The 18,890-nt window shown below is 53.0% G+C and overlaps 1 protein-coding gene across 2 annotated transcripts; it reads left to right on the top strand.

Annotated features, from left to right (window-relative positions):
- Window positions 1–2,694: 2,694 nt before the first annotated feature.
- On the top strand, window positions 2,695–17,695 carry C4H7orf57 (chromosome 4 C7orf57 homolog). 2 transcript variants are annotated; one of them, XM_059170645.1, is made up of 8 exons: window positions 2,695–2,837; window positions 3,205–3,364; window positions 7,152–7,337; window positions 8,482–8,590; window positions 10,833–10,989; window positions 13,224–13,321; window positions 14,538–14,704; window positions 16,840–17,695. In XM_059170645.1, exons 2-8 carry the CDS (start codon window positions 3,310–3,312, stop codon window positions 16,884–16,886), a joined length of 819 nt encoding a protein of 272 aa, XP_059026628.1. In that variant the 5' UTR covers window positions 2,695–2,837; window positions 3,205–3,309; the 3' UTR covers window positions 16,887–17,695. The 2 variants fall into 2 exon arrangements, with proteins under 2 accessions (XP_059026628.1, XP_059026627.1); XM_059170644.1 differs by having other exon boundaries at window positions 14,490–14,704.
- The last annotated feature ends 1,195 nt before the right edge of the window (window positions 17,696–18,890 follow it).

Below are 18,890 nucleotides of genomic sequence, written 5' to 3'. Positions count from 1 at the left end.
GGTTAGACTTCAACCTATGCACTGGGGATGGGGGTCTGGGGGGGACACACCTCTCCCATCTATAGCCGTCTTCACTGTCATCTTCATGGATGACATGATCCTTCTCATCCTCAGTTATGACCCTTCCCAACTGGGAACTACCTACCAGGCAGGTCCCTCGAAAAGCTTGCATGCAAAGAAGGCAGACTGATGTATTTTTAAAAAAATGACCAGGACCCATTCTACCCCTAGGAATGAAGAAAGGCGCCTAGGTGGCTCAGTTGGTTAGGTGTCTACTTTCAGCTCGGGTCATGATCTCGGAGTCCTGAGATGGAGTCCCGCATTGGGCTCCCTGCTCAGTGGGGAGTCTGCTTTTCCCTCTGCCTCTGCTTTCCCCCCTGCTCTCTCTCTCTCTCTGTCAGATAAATAAATAAAATCTTTAAAAACAACGCATCACATTTTGGTATATAAAACAAAAATCCTACAACTCTGTTCTAAGCAGTGGTTTCTGATAGAGTGTATAACAATAAACTTACAATAATAAATCATGGATTATTATTTCTCAAATATAAGTTTTGACTTTGTATTTCTCCCAAACAATACAATTACCTTGGCCTTGTATAGAAATTATTGCATTACAGGGATTTAATTGAACTGATCTAAACCCTCTGTCCCTTAAGTATATTTTGTGTTCACTCTGTTACTTTTCCAAAATTTTTCCTGTTTCATCTCAATCTTGAGCAAGGGGTCTTGCTTAAATCCATTTTAAAATGTGAAATTTGTCTATCGATAAAAGAAAGAAAGAAAGAGCGGGCCATTATCACTTTAACACATACTACAGGGCACAGTAGGAGGTGTTGATGGGGACACAAGGTAATCCTGTGTCCCTCTGTGGCGGCAGAGAGGATGGTCTTGTTTTCCCAACTGGACTGAAAGCCCAAACTGCTATGTAATATTGAGATACTGAAATCTTTGTCACAAAGGAAGAGCTTGTCTTTAAATCATTTTATATTATTTAAAAAATATATTTATTTATCTTTTTGGGGGGGGGATGCAGAAGGAGAGGGAGAGATTTCCAAGGAGACTCCAAGCTGGGCATGGAGCCTGACCTAGGGCTGGATCCGAGGACCCTGAGTTCATGACCTGAGCATGACCCCTGATGGAGAGGGGACAGATGGAGTCCCGGGGCAGGATGTCTAGGGAAGGGAATTGTCCAGACCTTTTAGCTGCTCTGGGTTGGATACATAACAAGGATGGGCAAAAGCAGAAGTGAACCTGTGTCCTGGGAGTCGAAATAAACAGCTTCAGTCAAGCACAGGGGTAAACTAGGAGAGAGGAAAAATAGGACAGGTTCAAGGGCTTTGAGAAATCAGAGTTTGTACTCAAATGCATTTTTTTCCTTTTCTCAAAATGCTGCTGAGCAGTAGCTCTCTACATAAGATGTATGTAGAATAAGATGTCTGTATACATGATACAGAGTATATAAAATTATATATAATGGGATATATGTAATAAATAAGGATATTGATATATAGATAGGCAGATAAGATATGTGTAGGAAGGGCACCTGGGTGGCTCAGTCAGTGAAGCGTCTGCCTTCGACTCAGGTCACTGCTCTCAGGGTCCTGGGATGGAGCCCCATGTGCGGCTCCCTGCTCACTGGGGAGGCTGCTTCTCCCTCTCTCTGCCTCTCCCCCTGCTCATGCACTCGCTTGCTCTGTCTCTCTCAAATGAATAAATTAAAAAATATATATTTTAAAAAAAGATGTAGGTGCGATCTACATTTCATCCAAACATCTGCAAATAAAATCACATAACGTGCAGTGGGATTGGGTGTTTGGACATCTGGATCCCTCTAAGCGCTGGGGACTGTTAGGGCACCGAGTCCTCGGTGCGGAAGGGTGAGAAACGAGATCTGCTCGTCCTTCTCGGGCCCTACCCAGATTCTTACTTGACCCGAGACTGCCAACTCTGCTTTCCAGCTCCAGAAGCGGCCCCTGTCTCCCGGGGGACCGAGCGGTCCTCGGGGCTGGGATCGGAGCCAGAGGCACCCAGTTTCGGAGCGAGGACCGCGGGTGTAAGGAGGGTCGCGCCCGGTGTGGGGGGACGTCTGGGCGCCGCTCCCGTGCAGGCCGGGTCCGCCCGGAGTCAGGCGCTCCCCGGAAACCCTCGCAGCCGCGTCTGTCCGTTCGCGATCCCGGAAACACCCCGAGAGCGCAGGGTCTGAGGAGGCCCTTTGCGGGACCGGTCCACGGCCGGACATCGTTGGCAGACCCGCTTTGGCTGTGCTACCTCCTCTATTTTCAAAGTTGATTTATTCTCAAGATGTTTTTTTTCTTTCTTTTTTTTTTTTATTTTTAGTAACCTCGGACACCCGGTGTGGGGCTCAAGCTCGCCACCCACACCGAGCCTCAGGCTCCTCCCCGAGAGTCGGGAGCCCCCATTCGTCCTCTTTAAAAAATGCATGAATTAAACGGGAGACGGACAGGCCAAGCCGTCTAATTTGTTGTCCTTTGTGGAAACTCCCCGGGGTGGAGCACCCGAGGGAGCCCGAAGCCGGCCCCGCCCCGCCGATCACGCGGGCCAGGCCCCTGCCCCGCCCCGCCCCGCCCCCTGCCGTTGACGGGTGCTATCGCTCCGCCCCTGGCTCTGTGATTGGTCTGCCGCTTCCCCGCAAGCTTTCCCAACTGGCTGGGGGCGCTCCCGCCCCGCCCACTGGACGGCCGTTGCCCGGGCGACGCAGGCTGCGGCGCTTCCGCATCCACTGGGAGTGCGAGGTGGGCTTGGGCCCTAGCCGCGGCGAGTGAAGTCTTCTCGGGCCGTGCGGGTCGCACTCAACGGAGACCCTCGGCGGGCGGGTGAGCTGGGCAGGGGGCGGCAGGGGGCGCCAGCGGGCGGCAGGGGGCGGGGCCGAGGGGGAGGGCGGGGCCATCTGTCACCACGGACCCGGAGGGGCCCCCGCGCCCCGCCGTGATCCCGCGTGGACGTGCCCCTGCGGTGGACCTGGTGTGGACGGGCGCCCGCGGTATACCGGGTGCAGGCGTCCCCGCTGTGTCCCCGCGGACTCCGCTGCCCCGCAGCGTGCGCGCGTGTCGTGCCCCGTCTGTGCACTGGCGAGCGTGCGCCCCCCGTGCCCCGCCGCACACCAGCTCGCACGCGCCCGGCTGCGATCCCGCGCGGTCGGGGACGCTCTTGCTGAACGACGGGACGCCTGCGCGCCTGCAGGTGGAGGAGGCCTGGACAGGAGGTCCCGGCACGTATCCTCGGCTGCGTGGCCCCGCGGCGTCCCCGGCCCACCCGACAGCACCCGGTCCGCGTGGCGCCCCCGGCATGAGGAACACGAGCAAGGAGTTGCAGGGCGCGGCCGGCCGCCACGCCCCCTGCGGTGAGTGACCCGCAGCCGCCGCCCCGCTGAGCCCCGCTCTGCTCCGGGGCAGGGGCCCGCAGGTAGTGCTGCTCCTGCGCCTCAGGGTCAAAGCAGCTTAAAGTGAAACAGGGAGAGTAAAGTGGGAGGGGCACCCAGAACCCAGCTAGTCTCCATGTTCCCCGCAAGAACGCCGGCCTCCTACTGTTGCCTCCGCTGGTGGAGGGTGGAGGGTCTCCGTCCTGTGATGGTCGGACCCGGGGTGAGCCTCAACTGTCTCCGGGAATGTAAGCACTTCCATTTCCATCCCATTTCCTGGATGCTCTGCATCCCAGAGCATCTCGTGAACTCTCTTCTGCTGGTGATTTATGCCCCCGCCCAGTTAACCACGTCTTGGGATTTTCGTGGCTGGGCGCAGAGAAGGATTGGGTGGAGGGTTCTGGGGGCCAGCTGGGCAGAAGGGAGGGAAGGAGAGCTGGGTGCTGTGGTCTGTCTGTGCCTCTTGTCTTGATTCCTCCCCTTCTTGGAAAGGTGGAAAGAAAGGCTGGAAAAGGGGGGCTCAGGTGCCCTCCGGGGAGCCTCGGGGTGGGAGCTGGTGGGCACCTGCAGTGCCCGCATCTGCTCAGAAGTGGCCTTCTCATTACTAAAGGAGCTGGTGACCTAGTCCAGAGCTCTGTCATTGCCATTGGTGACACCGTGGGTGTGCTGGGGACTGGGTGTGTAGTGGGTGGGGGTGGGGCAGCTGACCGGGTCTCCTTCTCCACTGTGGGCTCTCAGCCTCTTTGTGACTTCCCCCAGCCTTAGTGGACTCTTCTGTATACAGGACATCAGAGGACACTGACAAGGGCCAGGCACTTCTGTACACTAACATTTAACCTCAAAACAACTCGACATTGTATCATTAACCCCGGTTTTTAGACGTGGGCACTAAAGCACAGAGAGTTTTAGGAAGCTGTCCAAGGTCACACATCTCATGGGGGCTCCTCTGTCCAGGCCTTGCAAGGCTGCAGCTGTCCAAAGGCAGGAGAATGGCCATCAGCCACCAGAGCTCCAGCGTAAGTGGGCATTAAACACTGCCTTGGACTAGAGTTCTGGGTGGCTCAGTTGATTAAGCCTCCAGCTGCTGGTTTCTGCTTGGGGCATGATCTCAAAGTCCTGGGATCGAGTCCTACACCTGCTCCTGTGTTCAGCCGGGAGTCTGCTTGACATTCTCTCTCACTCTCCCTGCCCCTCTCCTCCACCCAACACCCTGCTCTCTCTTTCTCTGTCAAATAAATACACAGATCTTTAAAAAGGAAATCTACATGATACCCAGCACTGCTGGTAAAAATAAAACAAACAAAAAGAAATCTACAGGGGTGGTAATTGATCACAGTAGTACTGGTAGTAATTGCTGTACAAGTACCAGTAATTTCTAAGTGATAGAAGCTACCAGACAGTTCTCATTCCTTTCACCGTGTGTGTGTGTGTGTGTGTGTGTGTGTGTGTGTGCATGCGCACAAGCATGCCTGTGTGTGAACTCCTTTGCATGCAGTTATGAATGCCTGGAGTAGAGCTCAGTGCCTGCCCAAAGCTTCCAGTAATGAGAAGTGCAAGATACACCATTCTCTGTGGATTAATTAGTAATGAAAACACAGAGGACAAATAAAGCAAGAAGTGCATGCCTTCCCTCTAAAAGGGAAAATATTTGAGTTGAAAGTGATGAGAGTAGGAAGCTGCTTAGTTCTTTCTCCTAAGTCTTAAATTACCTGTGAGCTTCTGCTCCATTCTTAAACCTTTCTTAATGCTTTTTTTCATTCTCAATAGTAAGATGTTGATTCAGCTAATTGCTGTCCTTTGATATTCAAATATTTTGTTATGTTAATTATATTCGTTTTCAGGCAGTGAACACAGTTTTTAGTTAGAGGTAGAAACTGGTTGTTTAAGCTTTACCTTTAGAGAACAGATGTTCATGAGATACCTGTGTGTTACATAAATTAATTTTTTAAAAATATTTTGTTTATTTATTTGAGAGAGAGAGTGAGCAAAGGGAGGGGCAAAGAGAGAGAATCTCAAGCAAACTCTGAGCTGAGTGCAGAGCCAGATGCGGGGCTCGATCCCAGCACCCCAAGATCAGGACCTGAGCAGAAACCAAGAGTCAGACACTTAACCAACTGAGCCAGCCAGGGGCCCTCTACATAATTTAATTTATTCAGCACAGTTTTCCTGTGATCCTACCGTATTAGAGTTCTCCAGATCAATGGATCCAACAGTGCATCTCTCTGTCATTAATCAGCTATCTATCATCTGTCTATGAACCATCTATCTATCTAAAGGTTTATTTTAAGGACCCGGCTCACACAGTCGTGTGGCTGGAGGCCGAGCCCAGAGAAGAGCTTATGTTGCATTTGGAGTCTAAAAGCTGCTTAGAGGCAGAACTGCACCCCTACCCCGGGGACCTCAGTCTTTTTCTCGCAAGACCTTCAACTGATTTGATGAGGCCCACCACATGATGGAGGGTGATCTGCTTTAATCAGAGTCCACTGCTGTAAATGTTAATTTCACCTAAAAATGCCTTCAGAGAAGTCTGCGTGTCCCCGATCTCTTTCTTCTGTGGGATCACAGTGGGCACCGATAACTGCAGGTCTGGGGTTCTGTTTTCACCTCTCCCTCCCAGCAGGGGCAGGTGTTCCCAAAGCAGCCTGTAGGGCTGTTTCCTGGATGCCCCTACCTCCTGTGCCCACTTCGGGGCTCCATGGCTCTGCTGATGCCATGTTCACTGCATTGCCCGTGGCCCCCCTGTCCGTGGGGCACAGAGCAGGAGGGGGAAGAAGGACAGACAGCAGGCTGCCTTCCTCTCCCTTCCTTCTTCCTTCCCATGTTGCCCCTCCTCCTGCTCATGGCCCCCACCCACAGGAGTGGCACCCCTTCCGTCTATGCTCATCATGCTGCTGCTCTGTGGGACTCACTTGACGTTCCCGGGGAGCCAGACTCAGCCTTGTCCCCTGCCTGGGACCTGCGGTGGCTTTCTGTTACACCTGGCTGCCAGGCTGAGGTCTTGGCCTCCTTCGGTCTCCTTGCTCTTGGGACCTCTCACTCGGTCCCACTGTGGCCTCTGGCATAGGCCTTGGGAGCAGTGCGGTGGGCCAATGGAGGTGTGGGGGCATCACGTAGGGAGGTCCCCAGAGGAGGCTTCCCCGAGGGTCGGCCTGCCTCTTCCTGCCCGGGTCAGATCTGGGCAGTGCCACTTCTGGCCTGGGCTATGTGTCTCAGCGTCGTTCATCTGCTGAGCTCAGCAGATCTGGCCCAGCCTTGGTCCCATGCCCCCCACGCTAACCTGTGGTGTTGTGAGTGTCTTAGGATTCTTCAAGAATGTGCACTCTCCAAATATATCCAGAAATGCCGGTTACTCCCAGTTCCCCGGAGGAGAGAGACCCAGGACGCACAGACACAGGGGGATTGGGACACATTGGAGGAGGCCCTCGTACCACTGCTTTGGAGCAGAGGTGCAGCCTGGGGCAGAGGAACACAGGATCTCATATAAGGAACTCTTCCTTCTGGCGGGACCAACAGCTGGCATGCCAGTGGGCTCCGGAGACTGGTGCCTACAAGCTCACTGCAGGTGTTCCCAAGGGGGTGGTGATGTCTCACATGCTGATGTGCCATGCCGTGGGAGTTTCTCCTGTGCTAATGTCCTGTGGTGATGTCTCTTATGCTTATGTCCTGTGGATGCTGAGATGCTCTCCATGGCGTGGCTGTGTTGTAGGCAGTGCAGCAAGCCAACCTGAACTTGGTGTAATTAATTGGCCCTCGGCCACCTCTTTTCTAGACTGGTATTACCACCTTCCCGTGAAGCGGTCTGACAAGCCCGTGGATGTCCCACCGGCCTCCCAGATCCCGGGCCTCAGTGATCTGAAGGAGCCTCCCAATGGACACCTGCCTGGGCCCCGGAGGTACTGGGTAAAAGAAACAGACTCCGAGTACGTAAAGCTTGCGAAGCAAGGCGGCCGGCCCGGTAAGCAGCCCACGCGCGCCCCAGGGTCTCCGCTGCGTGGGCCAAGATTATTGGCTAGTTTTGGTCCTCATGGTTCCATGTGAAAATACCTGTAATGTCTCTGAGTTCTGCCCCAGGCCAGTGGACATTGAGGGTCAGGCCACAGCCTGGGGTGGGTGTGGCCCGTAGGATGTCTCCTCTTTAAAGGTAAAGACTAAAAAGACCGAAATTGCGGAATTGGCTTGCGAGCGACCCTGTGTTAGAGTCTCCGCCCCCATCCTGGTGGTCCAGGTGTAGAGGGTCCCCAGAAGCAGTCCACCTCCCCAGAGAGCCTCTGCCTGCAGTTCTGTAGCCTTGCTGGGGAAACCAGTTCTCGAGCTGCTGGAGCGTGGGCTCCTGTGGTTTATGATCACAGCCCTTACCCGATGTGTTGGTGCATCTCAACACCAAGGTCACAGATGCGTTTCAGCGGCGGTGCTGGTGAGCATCCACCTCGGTCTTCGGTTTAGCTGAGAACATGCTGCCTATTGAGCTCATACAGATCGCTAGTGAGGGGCAGGGCTCAGGCCCTGTGGTAAGGGATGCTAAGAGCCACCGCCTTTCCTGTCCTGTTTCCTGGCCACCATAATTCCCCAGGAGGTTGTCACAGGTGGTGGGAAACAGCCCTGCAACACCCAGGCTTGGATGTTCAGGAACCCAAAACTCACCATCCCGCATCCGTCCAAGTCAGGCCAGGCCAGGACAGGACCTGCAGTGCTCCTCTACCCTCTTTCCCACTCCCCGGCCTCGGGGTAAGAGAAAGTTCCTGGGATAGCCGGCAAAATCTAGATGGGACCTCCGAGTTAGATGACAGGACGGCATCAGCACTGACTTCCCAGTGCAGATCTGGGTGCTGTCATTATGTAACACCAGTCTTCCAGAACCTTCCACCCAAGTTCATGGGGGCAGAGGAGGCCACAGGTCTGCGAGGGGCTTCCAAATTGCTCCCCAAACAGCAGTGATGGTGATGACACTAATGAAGGAGGGGAGGGGGAGAAATGCAGCAGATGTGAGCCTCTGGGGAGGCTGGGAAAAGGGTTGGGGGTTCCGGCTGTTCTGGCAACTTTATGGGAAGCTGCCTGCTACTCGTGTGACATGCTCACCCCCGCGGCTTTTTGGCTTTGAGATTTGTTGAAGCACTTCGTCCCCGGGACCAGGAAAGGCTCCCCGGTGGCCTACTCCTTGCCAGACTGGTACATCCACCACAGCAAGCCACCCACGGCCGAGCAGAGACAGTGAGTATCACGGGCTGCCTCCCTCGTCGTTACAGGGAAACTAGCCTGCTCTGCATTTTAGATTCTATTTATTTATTTGTCAGAGAGAGTGCGAGCGCATAAGCAGTGGGGGCAGCAGGCAGTGGGAGAAGCAGATTCCTTGCCGAGCAAGGAGCCAGAAACAGGACTCGATCCCAGGACCCTGGGATCATGACCCGAGCTGAAGGCAGATGCTGAACTGAGCCCCCCAGGCGCCCCATTAAGCCAACAGGTCTTGAGTAGGGGCACTGAGAGTGTGAAATGACAGCCCCAGGTGGTACAGCAGCCAGGATGGAATGGGTCAGGGTGCCGCAAAATGGATGACTGCGCAGGGGTCCCAGGGCTGGACCTCCGGGGCTGCTTAGGGGACACGGCTTCAGACCTTGCCTTGTTCCCAGGGCCGGTGACAGTGGCTGGTGAAGCGTTCTTCACACTGAAGGACGCCGGTGCCCTGCGAGGCCAGAAATGCAGACAGTCCCAACCCATGGTGGTCACAGAGCTGTGGGGAGCCCTGTCCCCCAGAGTGTCTGCAGTGTCTACAGAATTCCTGTGTGTGGGCGTGCACACTGTAGCCTCCATGCTACACGTGACCAAGGGGGCACCTAGCTGTCCCGTGGCTGTGAGGACACTGAGCATCCTTGAGGCCTTCTGCAGCCCAGGGGGCAGCTGCTCTAGCTGGGGCCCGAGCGCACGGACGGGGTGTTCTGGGAGGGTAGCAGGCAGGTCCCCCTCCCTTCTCCTGGGCCACGCGCACTGCCCCTGCCGCTGTCCTCCTGGCTGTCCTCCCATCCTGTGTGCCCTTGCCAATCTTCCAAGCTTCCTAATGGCATTCCCAGCCTGTAGGGGTGAGAGGTAGAGAGGAGAAAGGTTGGAAGCCCAGGAACTGCAGTGGAAATTTTCCCTTTCTCGGACATTCCAGCGCTCCCTTCTGGGCCCTGGGGCTTCTCCCTGTCTGCAGAGAGCCCTAAACATGGGAGGGCTCGCTCTGCCATCCCTGCAGTGAAGCAGGGGGTGCCACACCTGTGGGCTTCTCTTCCTGGGAATTGGGGTCCTGTCTGTAGCCTGCATTCCCAGCCTCTGCCCTCTGCTCCCTGCCCTCTGTACCAGCTTTCCTGGGGGCCTCCAGCCTGCCTCCTTCCTCCCTTTGTGTCAGGGGCAGCGGGAACCCCTTTTTCTCTGTACTTCTTGGTGCTCTGCTGACTTTGTCTGTGTCCCTCCATTCCCCTGCTCGGAGCAGCCCGGGCTCAGCCAGGCGATGCATCCTGGAGGACCGGCCCTCCCCTCCATTCTCCCTTTTCTCCCCTCCCCTCCTCCCCCAGCTGCCGTCCCTGCCCTCTCCATGCCCCTCACTGCTGCCAGGATAAAGTCCCAGCCCTTAGCCCTTAGCCCCCAGCAGTGTGTGGGGGGTGATGACAGAAGACAGTGCTGGCAGGTGCATGTCCCACCCCCCAGCCTCCAGCCGGCCTGAGTGCTGGCCAGTGGAGACAGCACACCAGGCTGGGAGTTTAAGTACTACATTACAAACGACCATGGGGGCGCCTGGGGGCTCAGTCGGTTGAGCTTCCGACTCTTGGATTCAGCTCAGGTCAGGGTCCTCGGATCGAGTCCCGTGTTGGGCTCTGCAATCATTGCAGAGTCTGCTTGGGATTCTCTCTCTCCATCTGCCCCTTCCCCTGCTGGCGTGCTCCCCCCACCTCATCTCTCTCTCTCTCAATATAAATAAATAAGGTCTTTTTAAAAATGACCATCAAACAGAAAAAGGATATTATTGTTGTGAAATGGCAGATATTGAAGGGGGTCTAGAGAGTTTGAGTGGACAAAGTAGTAGATGATACCGTAACAGAAATAATTAGTTTCTAATTCATCTACTTCAAGAATTCTTAATGTAAGATGCTCTCATTTTGCTTATTATGTCACCTTGTGACCTCTGACTTGGCCTCCGATTCTGGGAAGTAGCCCTGGAAGCGTTAGTCATTCCTTCAGTGGAAGGGGGAGGGATGGTCTGCGTGAGCTGGTGTGGGAGGAGGGAAAGGGGTGGTGTTTGCTGTGTGACCCCAGAGAGGGAGGGGGAGGGGAGGAGGGAGGAAAATAGGAAGGATGGAGGAGGGGGAAGTGGTGGAGGGGAGGAGGGAGGAGGGAGGGGAAGAAGGGTGAAGGAGGGGTGGCCGGGTGGGGAGGAGGGGGAGATGAGGGGGGCCTCAGGTCAGAGCTCTTGTCGCTGCAGGATCCCCGCCATCTCCATGCCCGATTACATGGTTTACGAAGAGTTTAACCCCCAGCAGAGCAACGGAAGCTATGAGTCCAGGAGGGGGCCTTTCGACTTCGATGTGAAAACGGTTTGGCAGAGGGAAGCCGAGGACCGTGAGAAGGAGAAGAAAAAGGTGAGGGCCAGGCGCCCGCGGGGCTGTGTCATTGCGCTTGCCGCTCCCTGAAGAAGCTGACACTGGGTCTCTTGTCGCCACAACACTGATGGCTCTGTGTTTCCTTGTTTAAAAGACTTACTTATTTTAGAGAGGGAACGTGTGTGGGAGGGGAGGGGCAGAGACAGAGTCTCAGGCAGACTCTCTGCTGAGCCGGACCCTGACACGGGCTGGATCCCAGGACGCTGAGATCAGGACCTGAGCCGAAAGCAGGAGTCGGCGCTCAAACCACTGAGCCACCCCCGCTCGCCCTCCGTTTTGTATTTTAAATTTGAATTGACTAAAAGACAAGAGGCCATGGTAATTTTTTTTTCTTTTTATGAATATTGACTCTATGGGGTAAGATTACCTTGTACCAGGTGAGTTTTAATTAGCGAATGCTTGTCTGGGTGGCCTCGACATGCCTCTTCCCATTTAGCGTGTATAAAAATGACATTTTGTATTTATTCGTATCCAGTCTCTAAAGGTGTCTATTGTGTTCAAGTCGTTAAGTGAAGATTTTCCTGGAATGCTCTTTTTTTTTTTTTAATTAACAGTTCTTTTTTATTTTTATTTTTTAAAGAGTTTATTTATTTATACATTAAAAGAGCAGCTACAAAGTCAAGGGCCATCTCTGGTTTGTGGCCTTGTGGTTGGGGTGTCTCAATTCAGAGGCCTTCCGACCCCCAGGCTGGAGCCCCACTGTCAGGTCCAAGCACTGGCCACCGATGCTTCAGCACCAAGGTCTTGATTCTCGGTACATGGGGTAGGGAGAGTGGGGTTCCTGGCCTGGACCATCGGTGCCTGACTCCCAGGCTTGGCTTCTCCATGTCCTGGTTTGAGGAGAACTGCTGACTTTGGGGACTCAAGCAGTTGAACCCCGCATAGAATGTCAGGTGTCTGCCATGGGCTGTCTGGTCCTCTTCAGAACACCCCCACCCTCTGGCCATGGTTCTGGCTTCTGCTCTGCTGCACAACAATGAAGCGGACAGTTTTTAGGACCAGGTCCGTGTCTTGGTGATACACAAGCAGCTACACCGTTGATTGATAAAGGACATCTTTGGGAGTTAACCACAGCCACCGTGTGCATCTAGAGGACCTTGAAATGCTAAATGCTGTACTGGCCCCAAATTCCGTAGGGTTTCCAAGCCATGGACCAAAGCCATGTGGGGCTGAACCCAGGGCAGGAAGCAAGCCCGTGTGGGCCGCCATACTTAAGGAGGCGGGGTGCCCGTGGGCTGTGGTTGAAGACACCAACATGGCAGACCAACATGGTGGACAGTTGGGTTCCAGAAAGGAGGTGTGGGGTGCCAGCTGGGGGTATGGGCGCCCTGTCAGGGGGCTTAGAGAGCCCAGATGTATCTTCATCACCCATTTCTGTGCATAGCAGACTGCACGGAACCAGGGGACTTGTGTTTTTTTTCTCCCTGTGTCCCACTGGACCTTTGGCACAGCTAGAGTGTGACCTTGAATGTAGATGGAAGTGTGTGCCATATTAAGCTAGGATTTGATGGGTGTCCATCCCCAGCCTCTCTTGAGGGCCTGGCTGTCCTGCCCCTTGTCCCCCAGACCCCCCATGACTGGGCCTCAGGGAGTGAGCTGGGACATGGAGCTTTCCCGGCTGTGGCCCCTAACTTGCTACATGGCAGACCCAGGAGCATATTTAGGGTAAAATGCTCCCCATGGGCGACCAGCATTGTGGGGTCTCACTCACCTCTGGGGTAATTGGGCTAGAGCAGGTCTCCCTTTCTGAAAGGCCCCCTTCTCCCCTGTAAATGCTGGCGGTACCTTTGTAGGCTCTGTTTTTTGCTTTTTGTTGTTTTTCTTTTGTTTTCCTATAGCATTTTCCCCTATTTTGTGATGCTGTCATTTAGATGCAGGAAATCCACACTCTTCCCGGGTACTGTTCTGTGGGTTCAATAAGCATGTAGCCACCACAGCTAGGAAGGCACTGAGCTCTTCCGTCACCCCCAAAGGTCCCAGCCCCTTCGCAGCCAGGCTGAGCTGCTGCCGTGGAATCGTGGGTCCTGGCAGAGGTGTGACTGTCACATGGGACGCTTGCTGAGCTGTGTTTTCCTGGGGTTTTGGCCTGAGGAGTCATGACCTCACCCCAGGATTGCACTATCCTGTGTGTCCTCTTGCCTTTCTGGAACTGTCCTCCTTCAGTGTCTGAGCATCTGTCCTGCAACCATGGTTCTGTGTGTTTCTTCACACAGGTGAGGCTCCCAGCCATTAACTCAAAGTACCCGAGCAAAGTGGGGACCCCGCTGGGCCCCAGAGACCCTGCAGGAGGCAAACTCTCCTTTCCTCCCATGTAAGTGCACGGGTAGTGCCGACGCGTCTGGGGCAGGCTCGGGTTTGGGCTCTTTGGTCCTCCATCTAGAGGACAAAGGGACAGTAATGACAACAAGGCACTGGGCATTCAGTGGCCTGACGATGCCCACTTCCTGGGAATACCTTTCAGTGATACGGCTTTGATGTCACATCCCCATGGACTGGCCTCATCCCCTGGCATCTGTCAGGCCCTTGTGGAGTGCAGCTGCCCTCCTCCATGTCTGGACCGTGTGGGTGCCCAACTTTTCCAACCAGCTGCTTTGCCTCCGTGAGCCCGTGTCCTACCCAAGGCACCCCCCAGGGACCCTGTCCTCACTGAGGCTTGCCATTTATTTATTTAGTTTTATTTTTAAATTTTTTAAAAAAGATCTTATCCATTTATTTTTTGAGAGGGGGTTGGAGAGGGAGCACAAGCAGGGGGAGGGGCAGAAGGAGAGGGAGAAGCAGGCTCCACACTGAGCAGGGAGCCCAATGTGGGACTCATCCCCAGACCCAGGATCATGACCTGTGCCAAAGGCAGATGCTTAATGACTGAGCCACCCAGGTACCCCAGATAACCATCTTTCAAAAATTTACTTATTGAAGTCATCTCTACACCCAGCGTCGGGCTCGAACTTGACCCTGAGATCAAGAGTCATGTGCTCCATTGACTGAGCCCACTGGATACCCCCACAGTGCATCATCTTTAATGTCAAGGAAGAGCTGATGCAGAAAGTGACAGTTTGGTAAAGAAATGGTAGAGTCCAAGCATCGATTAGCCCCTGGGGGAGGCTGGTGTTTGTGAGGGTGATGTCCCTGAGAAACGTGGCATCATCCTCTAATTGGCTGTCATGGGTACAGGTTTTAGAAATGACTAAGCAAGGGTCGACTGGAAGTATGTTTCTGTGCCAGATGGCTCTGTCTGTGACTCTTGATCTTGGGGTTGTGAGTTCAAGTCCCACCTTGGGTGCAGGGATGATTTCAAAACATAAATGAATAAAATAGACTTGTAAAAATGGAGAGAGGGAAATCAAGATAGAGAGAGGAGTATCTGTGTTATGGTTTAAGGGGCAGTAACGCATCTCATTATCCACACGCCCACTGAGACCTGACCTTGACCATTATGACCCTTTGTGCAGAGGTTTGACATTCATTTCTCTCTTTTTGAGGCCTGGTCAAAAAGCCAGTTCACCCACAAACTTTTCCAAACTTATCAGCAATGGCTATAAGGATGAGTGGCTACAGCGAGCTGACTCAGAGAAGAGGAGCCCGCAGACTCCCAGGGCGGCGCCCCCGTCTCCATCCATGCAAGAGCCTGAAGGGAGCCAGGATGCAGGGTCGGAGCCAGACCCGGAGGTGCCCGGGGATGCCGAGGACGTCCAAGGTGAGCGCGCCCTGCAGCCCATGTTTGCGGAGGCCTCTGTTCCTTGAGATTTCTTCTCATTGGGTCTTTCACACAGAGTGATTTAAAGACCATGGAAGATCCTACAGAAGGGTGGTGCTCACAGACACACAGGAGGGTCGTATATGTCTCACGCTTCTCTTTATTCCCAGGAACAGCAAAAGTCACGATATCTGTGCCCTTCCATTTTCTTTCAGTTGTCAAAACCTACAGGATCCTCGCCCCACACGTGCACTTCTGGAAACAGAACTCACGGTTCACCCTTGAAATTCCTCCATCTCCCATGTCCCTTACGTTTTGTTATTAAACTCTGAATAGTTTGGAGTAAGTGTCCCTGTCATTAGGTGGTCCAAATCCTGTATTCATTCTGATTTTTCCTGGTCCTGGTAACAGGCAGACTTAATCTTATTTTTGGCCACATCCATTGCAAAGCCCGTCAACGCTGGTGTTGACTTTCAGTGGCTCAGTGATCATTGACCTTTTTGTCTGTAGGCAACTAGTTTTTTCTCTCCAGGCTTCATGTCCTTGGTTAAGGAGGAAGGAGCTGTCCAGAGTGCTGCATGTTGACGTCTGTCAGCACAGTCTCTGCCGGCCGTCCCGCCCAGCCCCCGAATGACCCCCATGAGGGCGACGGTGCCTGTGCACCTGCTCAGTGCCCACCCCACGCTCAGCGGCCCGGCTGCCCTGTCAGTGACGTGTCCTGTCTCCACTGTCCTGCTGAATGTGTGACAAGGTCATGCTCAGTGTCGCTAGGAAGTGAACTTGTGAACATTTCCACACTAGCTGTGTTCTGCGGCTTCTTGTTTTAAGTGATGCAGCCTTTTAGTCATTGTAAGTAATTGTTAAAAGTATGATTCTTCTAGGACCAACTCTGTTTTATTAAACTGAACAACTCGCATGCTTGTTCCATATTATAGATGCTCCTTCTCCCAGTGAGTGTTTGCGGAGAAACTGGCTGCATCCAAGTATGAAAAGTGTCTCACACGCACCATTGTTGATGAACATGGTGAAATATGAAGCCGAAGGCGCTGGGCGGCCCTAGATGTCCTTCCCCAGCTGCATGTGCTCCAGCCACAGCCGAGCCCGCTGTGGCTGTGCTCAGTCGCTTGAGCATCTGAGTCTTGGTTTCGACTCTGGTTGTGATCTCAGGGTTGTGGGATCAAGTCCTGAATTGAGCTCCACGCTCAGTGCGGAGTCTGCCTGACATTCTCTCTCTCCTTCTCCCTCTGTCCCTTCCCTTGCTCTCTCTCTCTCTAAAATAAAGAAATCTTTGAAAATAAATAAATGAGCGAAACCGGCATGACCTGAGAGCGCCAGGAAGGCTGGGGAAGCAGCAGCGCCCCATAACCCAGTGGGATCTGCACGGGGCTGGGTGCACCTGCTTCCACGCTCTGGGTACCTGAGGGTCCCCATGGAAGCTCCTGGCTCCCGCCCTCCCCGGGATTTCTCAGAGGCCACATGTTCTTCCCTTCTGTTTCCTGTTCCTTCTCCTCCCTGTCTTGGCTTTTAACTTGATCCACGACGACAGCCACCCAGAGCTTGCCTTCCCCTTCCGGCTGCCCCTTTCTCAGCCAGGCTGTGGGTTGCTGTTTCCCTCCTTGAGATACAGGACTGTGCTTTTCTTTCTTCCCCTCACTGCAAGTTTTGCTGCCTGTCTCCACGTTTCTGGTGATCTGGGAAGCTGGCCTGTGGCCACTGGCCCAGATTTCTAGTTTGCAAGAGCCAATATGGAGGATGGTGCCCAGGACCTGGTGCAGAGCCAGTAGCCATGCCTTGTCCCCTGGGGCTGGGGAAGCGCCCCCTCCCGCTCAGCGCATCCTTAAGGGGTAGGGAAGCTTGCCAGCAGGTGTAGGCAGAGCGCAGAATGTGGTCAGGGCCCCTGCCTTGTCTAGCCACGCTCAGGGTGGAGATGGAGGTTTCCCAGGTAAGCACTGGGCAGGCAGGTAGGACCGTGCATTTCATTTTCATGTAGACTTCTGGAGTAGTCCTGAAAAATCAGGACTGACACCGGCACTTTTCCGTTCCTTAAAATTAATAGGTTAAAATTCTTAATTCGTAAAAAAATGTCATCTTCACGTCTCTTTCCCCATCAACCATCTTTTCCCTTTGCGTTACAGGAGGAGCCCCACCTCCATCGGCGTCCACGCCGGGAGAGCTCAAGTAAACCCCCACCTGCTCCGCTCTCAGGATCTCCTTCTGATGGCGGATGGGTCTAACTGCATGCCGGCTCTGTTTCTGAGGCTCCTGCTCTATTTGGTGAACATAGGTTCTTAGGAGATCGGCTCTTAGAGCCAACTTGACACCACTGTCGAGACGGTGCAAGTGTTGGGCGCTGCTTCCTGCATCTCTCCAGGATGTGAAGCAGCACACCTCGCTGGCCTGGGATGTTCCAGTGTCTTGGAATCAGCCACTTCCTCCCCGGCCCACCATCATCTGACCTCACCCGCTCCCGTGCGAGTTTCCGCTGGCGACATTTCTATTCAAATCAACCATTTAGACTCTACCTAGAAGAAACCCAAAGTCTTTTCCTTTCTTTGGTCCTGCAATATTTGTAGAAATAATTTTTTTTCCATTTCAGAAAAATTTAACTCCAGAATATTATGACATAGTTTATACTAAGAAAAAGATTGATTTATTATGCCTTAAGGGTGTAAGCATTTAATGTAGAAGCATGGTAGCATTTGCTGGTTTAAAATGTTTGCTAATATTTTTTGCATAAACTGAAATTTGTAACATTCCACATTTACTATTTTGTATCATTTAGGTAAAACTATGTTTAATTTTAACATTTAATTTAGTAGTCTTAACAAAAATTTTTAAATAATCAGACTGAATTTTCTTATTTTGTAAATTTTGCTACTGTTTATATGCAGGCAATTAGCACGACAGTGTAGTTTTATATTTTGTACATTTAATTCATGAATAAAATAATTTTTCTGGAAGATTTTCAGAAAGCCAAATAATGTCTCAAGCATTTTTTTTTTTTTTTTTTTGAGAGAGAGGGAGAGAAAGAGACAGAGTGAGCAGGAACAGGGGGAGGGACAGAGAGAGAGTCTCCAGCAGACTCCCCACTGAGTGCAGAGCCCAAACACGGGGCTTGATCCCATGACCCTGAGATCCTGACTGAAGTGGAAACCAGGAGTCAATACTGAACAGACTGAGCCACCCAGGCACCCCAAGTTCTCAGGTATTTTAACATCTCTCCCAGAATAAACTTGGGATGCACTTACCAAAACTTGAAGGAGGGGGAATCCTGCTTCCTACTGGGGCAGCAAACCAGTAGCTAAAGTAGCATCTGGTGCCAGTGCCAGTGCCTCTCCTCCCACTGGGTGGGTGATGATAACCAGCGGTGGGGTGTGAGAGCTCCCCCTGCTGGGCATCTCGCTCCATGCAGAATGATGTTTCCTTTCACCGGTCTTCACAGAACCGACTCCGGATTCTCTCTCTCTCTCTCTCTCTCTCTATTTATATCTACAATCAAAACTATATCTATGTGGACGAATGTCCAGGGAATTCTGTTGAATAGTAAAAGCCAGTTTGGAAAGGTAAGAGACTCTGTGTGTGTGTGTGTGTGTGTGTGTGTGTATTTTAATGACACATTTTAGAAATTGAGGACCAATGAGTGGATGCTAGGGTTTAGGGGATGAGGGGTAGGCGCGTGGATAGGGCACCATGGGGTTTCTTTTGGTAAAGAACCCAGGCCCCCGTCAACTTCTGCTACTCTAGTTCTGCAAAATGTTCGCATTGGGGGAAACGGGGTAAAGGGCACAAGACATCCTTCTGTTTTACTCCTTACAGCTCTATCTTAGTCATTCGAGCTGCTGTAGCAAAAACATCACAGCCTAAGAGACTAATACGCAACAGAAACTTGTTGGGGGTATCATTCCCAACTGATAGACCTAGATCGAGCTCAGGTGGGCTCCAGTGACTTACAGAAAGCCAGGGGCTGGCAGGCGTCATGGCCCCAACAGTGGAGTGATTTTCCAGGAGGCAAAGGTCACTATGGGCTGGGCACCAGTTAATAAAGGAAATTTCGGGATTCCTGGATGGACTGGGGGAGAATTCCTAGGTGAGGTAACCGCTCAGAGCCAAACAGTCAGGTGGGAGGGTGTGTGGAACACTGAGGCCCTGCAGAGCTGTGTGACAGCAGAGGGGCAGGCGACAGTGT

Source organism: Mustela lutreola, chromosome 4 (genome assembly GCF_030435805.1).
Source record: "Mustela lutreola isolate mMusLut2 chromosome 4, mMusLut2.pri, whole genome shotgun sequence".
NCBI classification, from domain to species: domain Eukaryota; kingdom Metazoa; phylum Chordata; class Mammalia; order Carnivora; family Mustelidae; genus Mustela; species Mustela lutreola.
The sequence above is the reverse complement of the archived record's forward strand: the minus strand, read 5'-3'. Positions and strand labels throughout refer to the sequence as shown.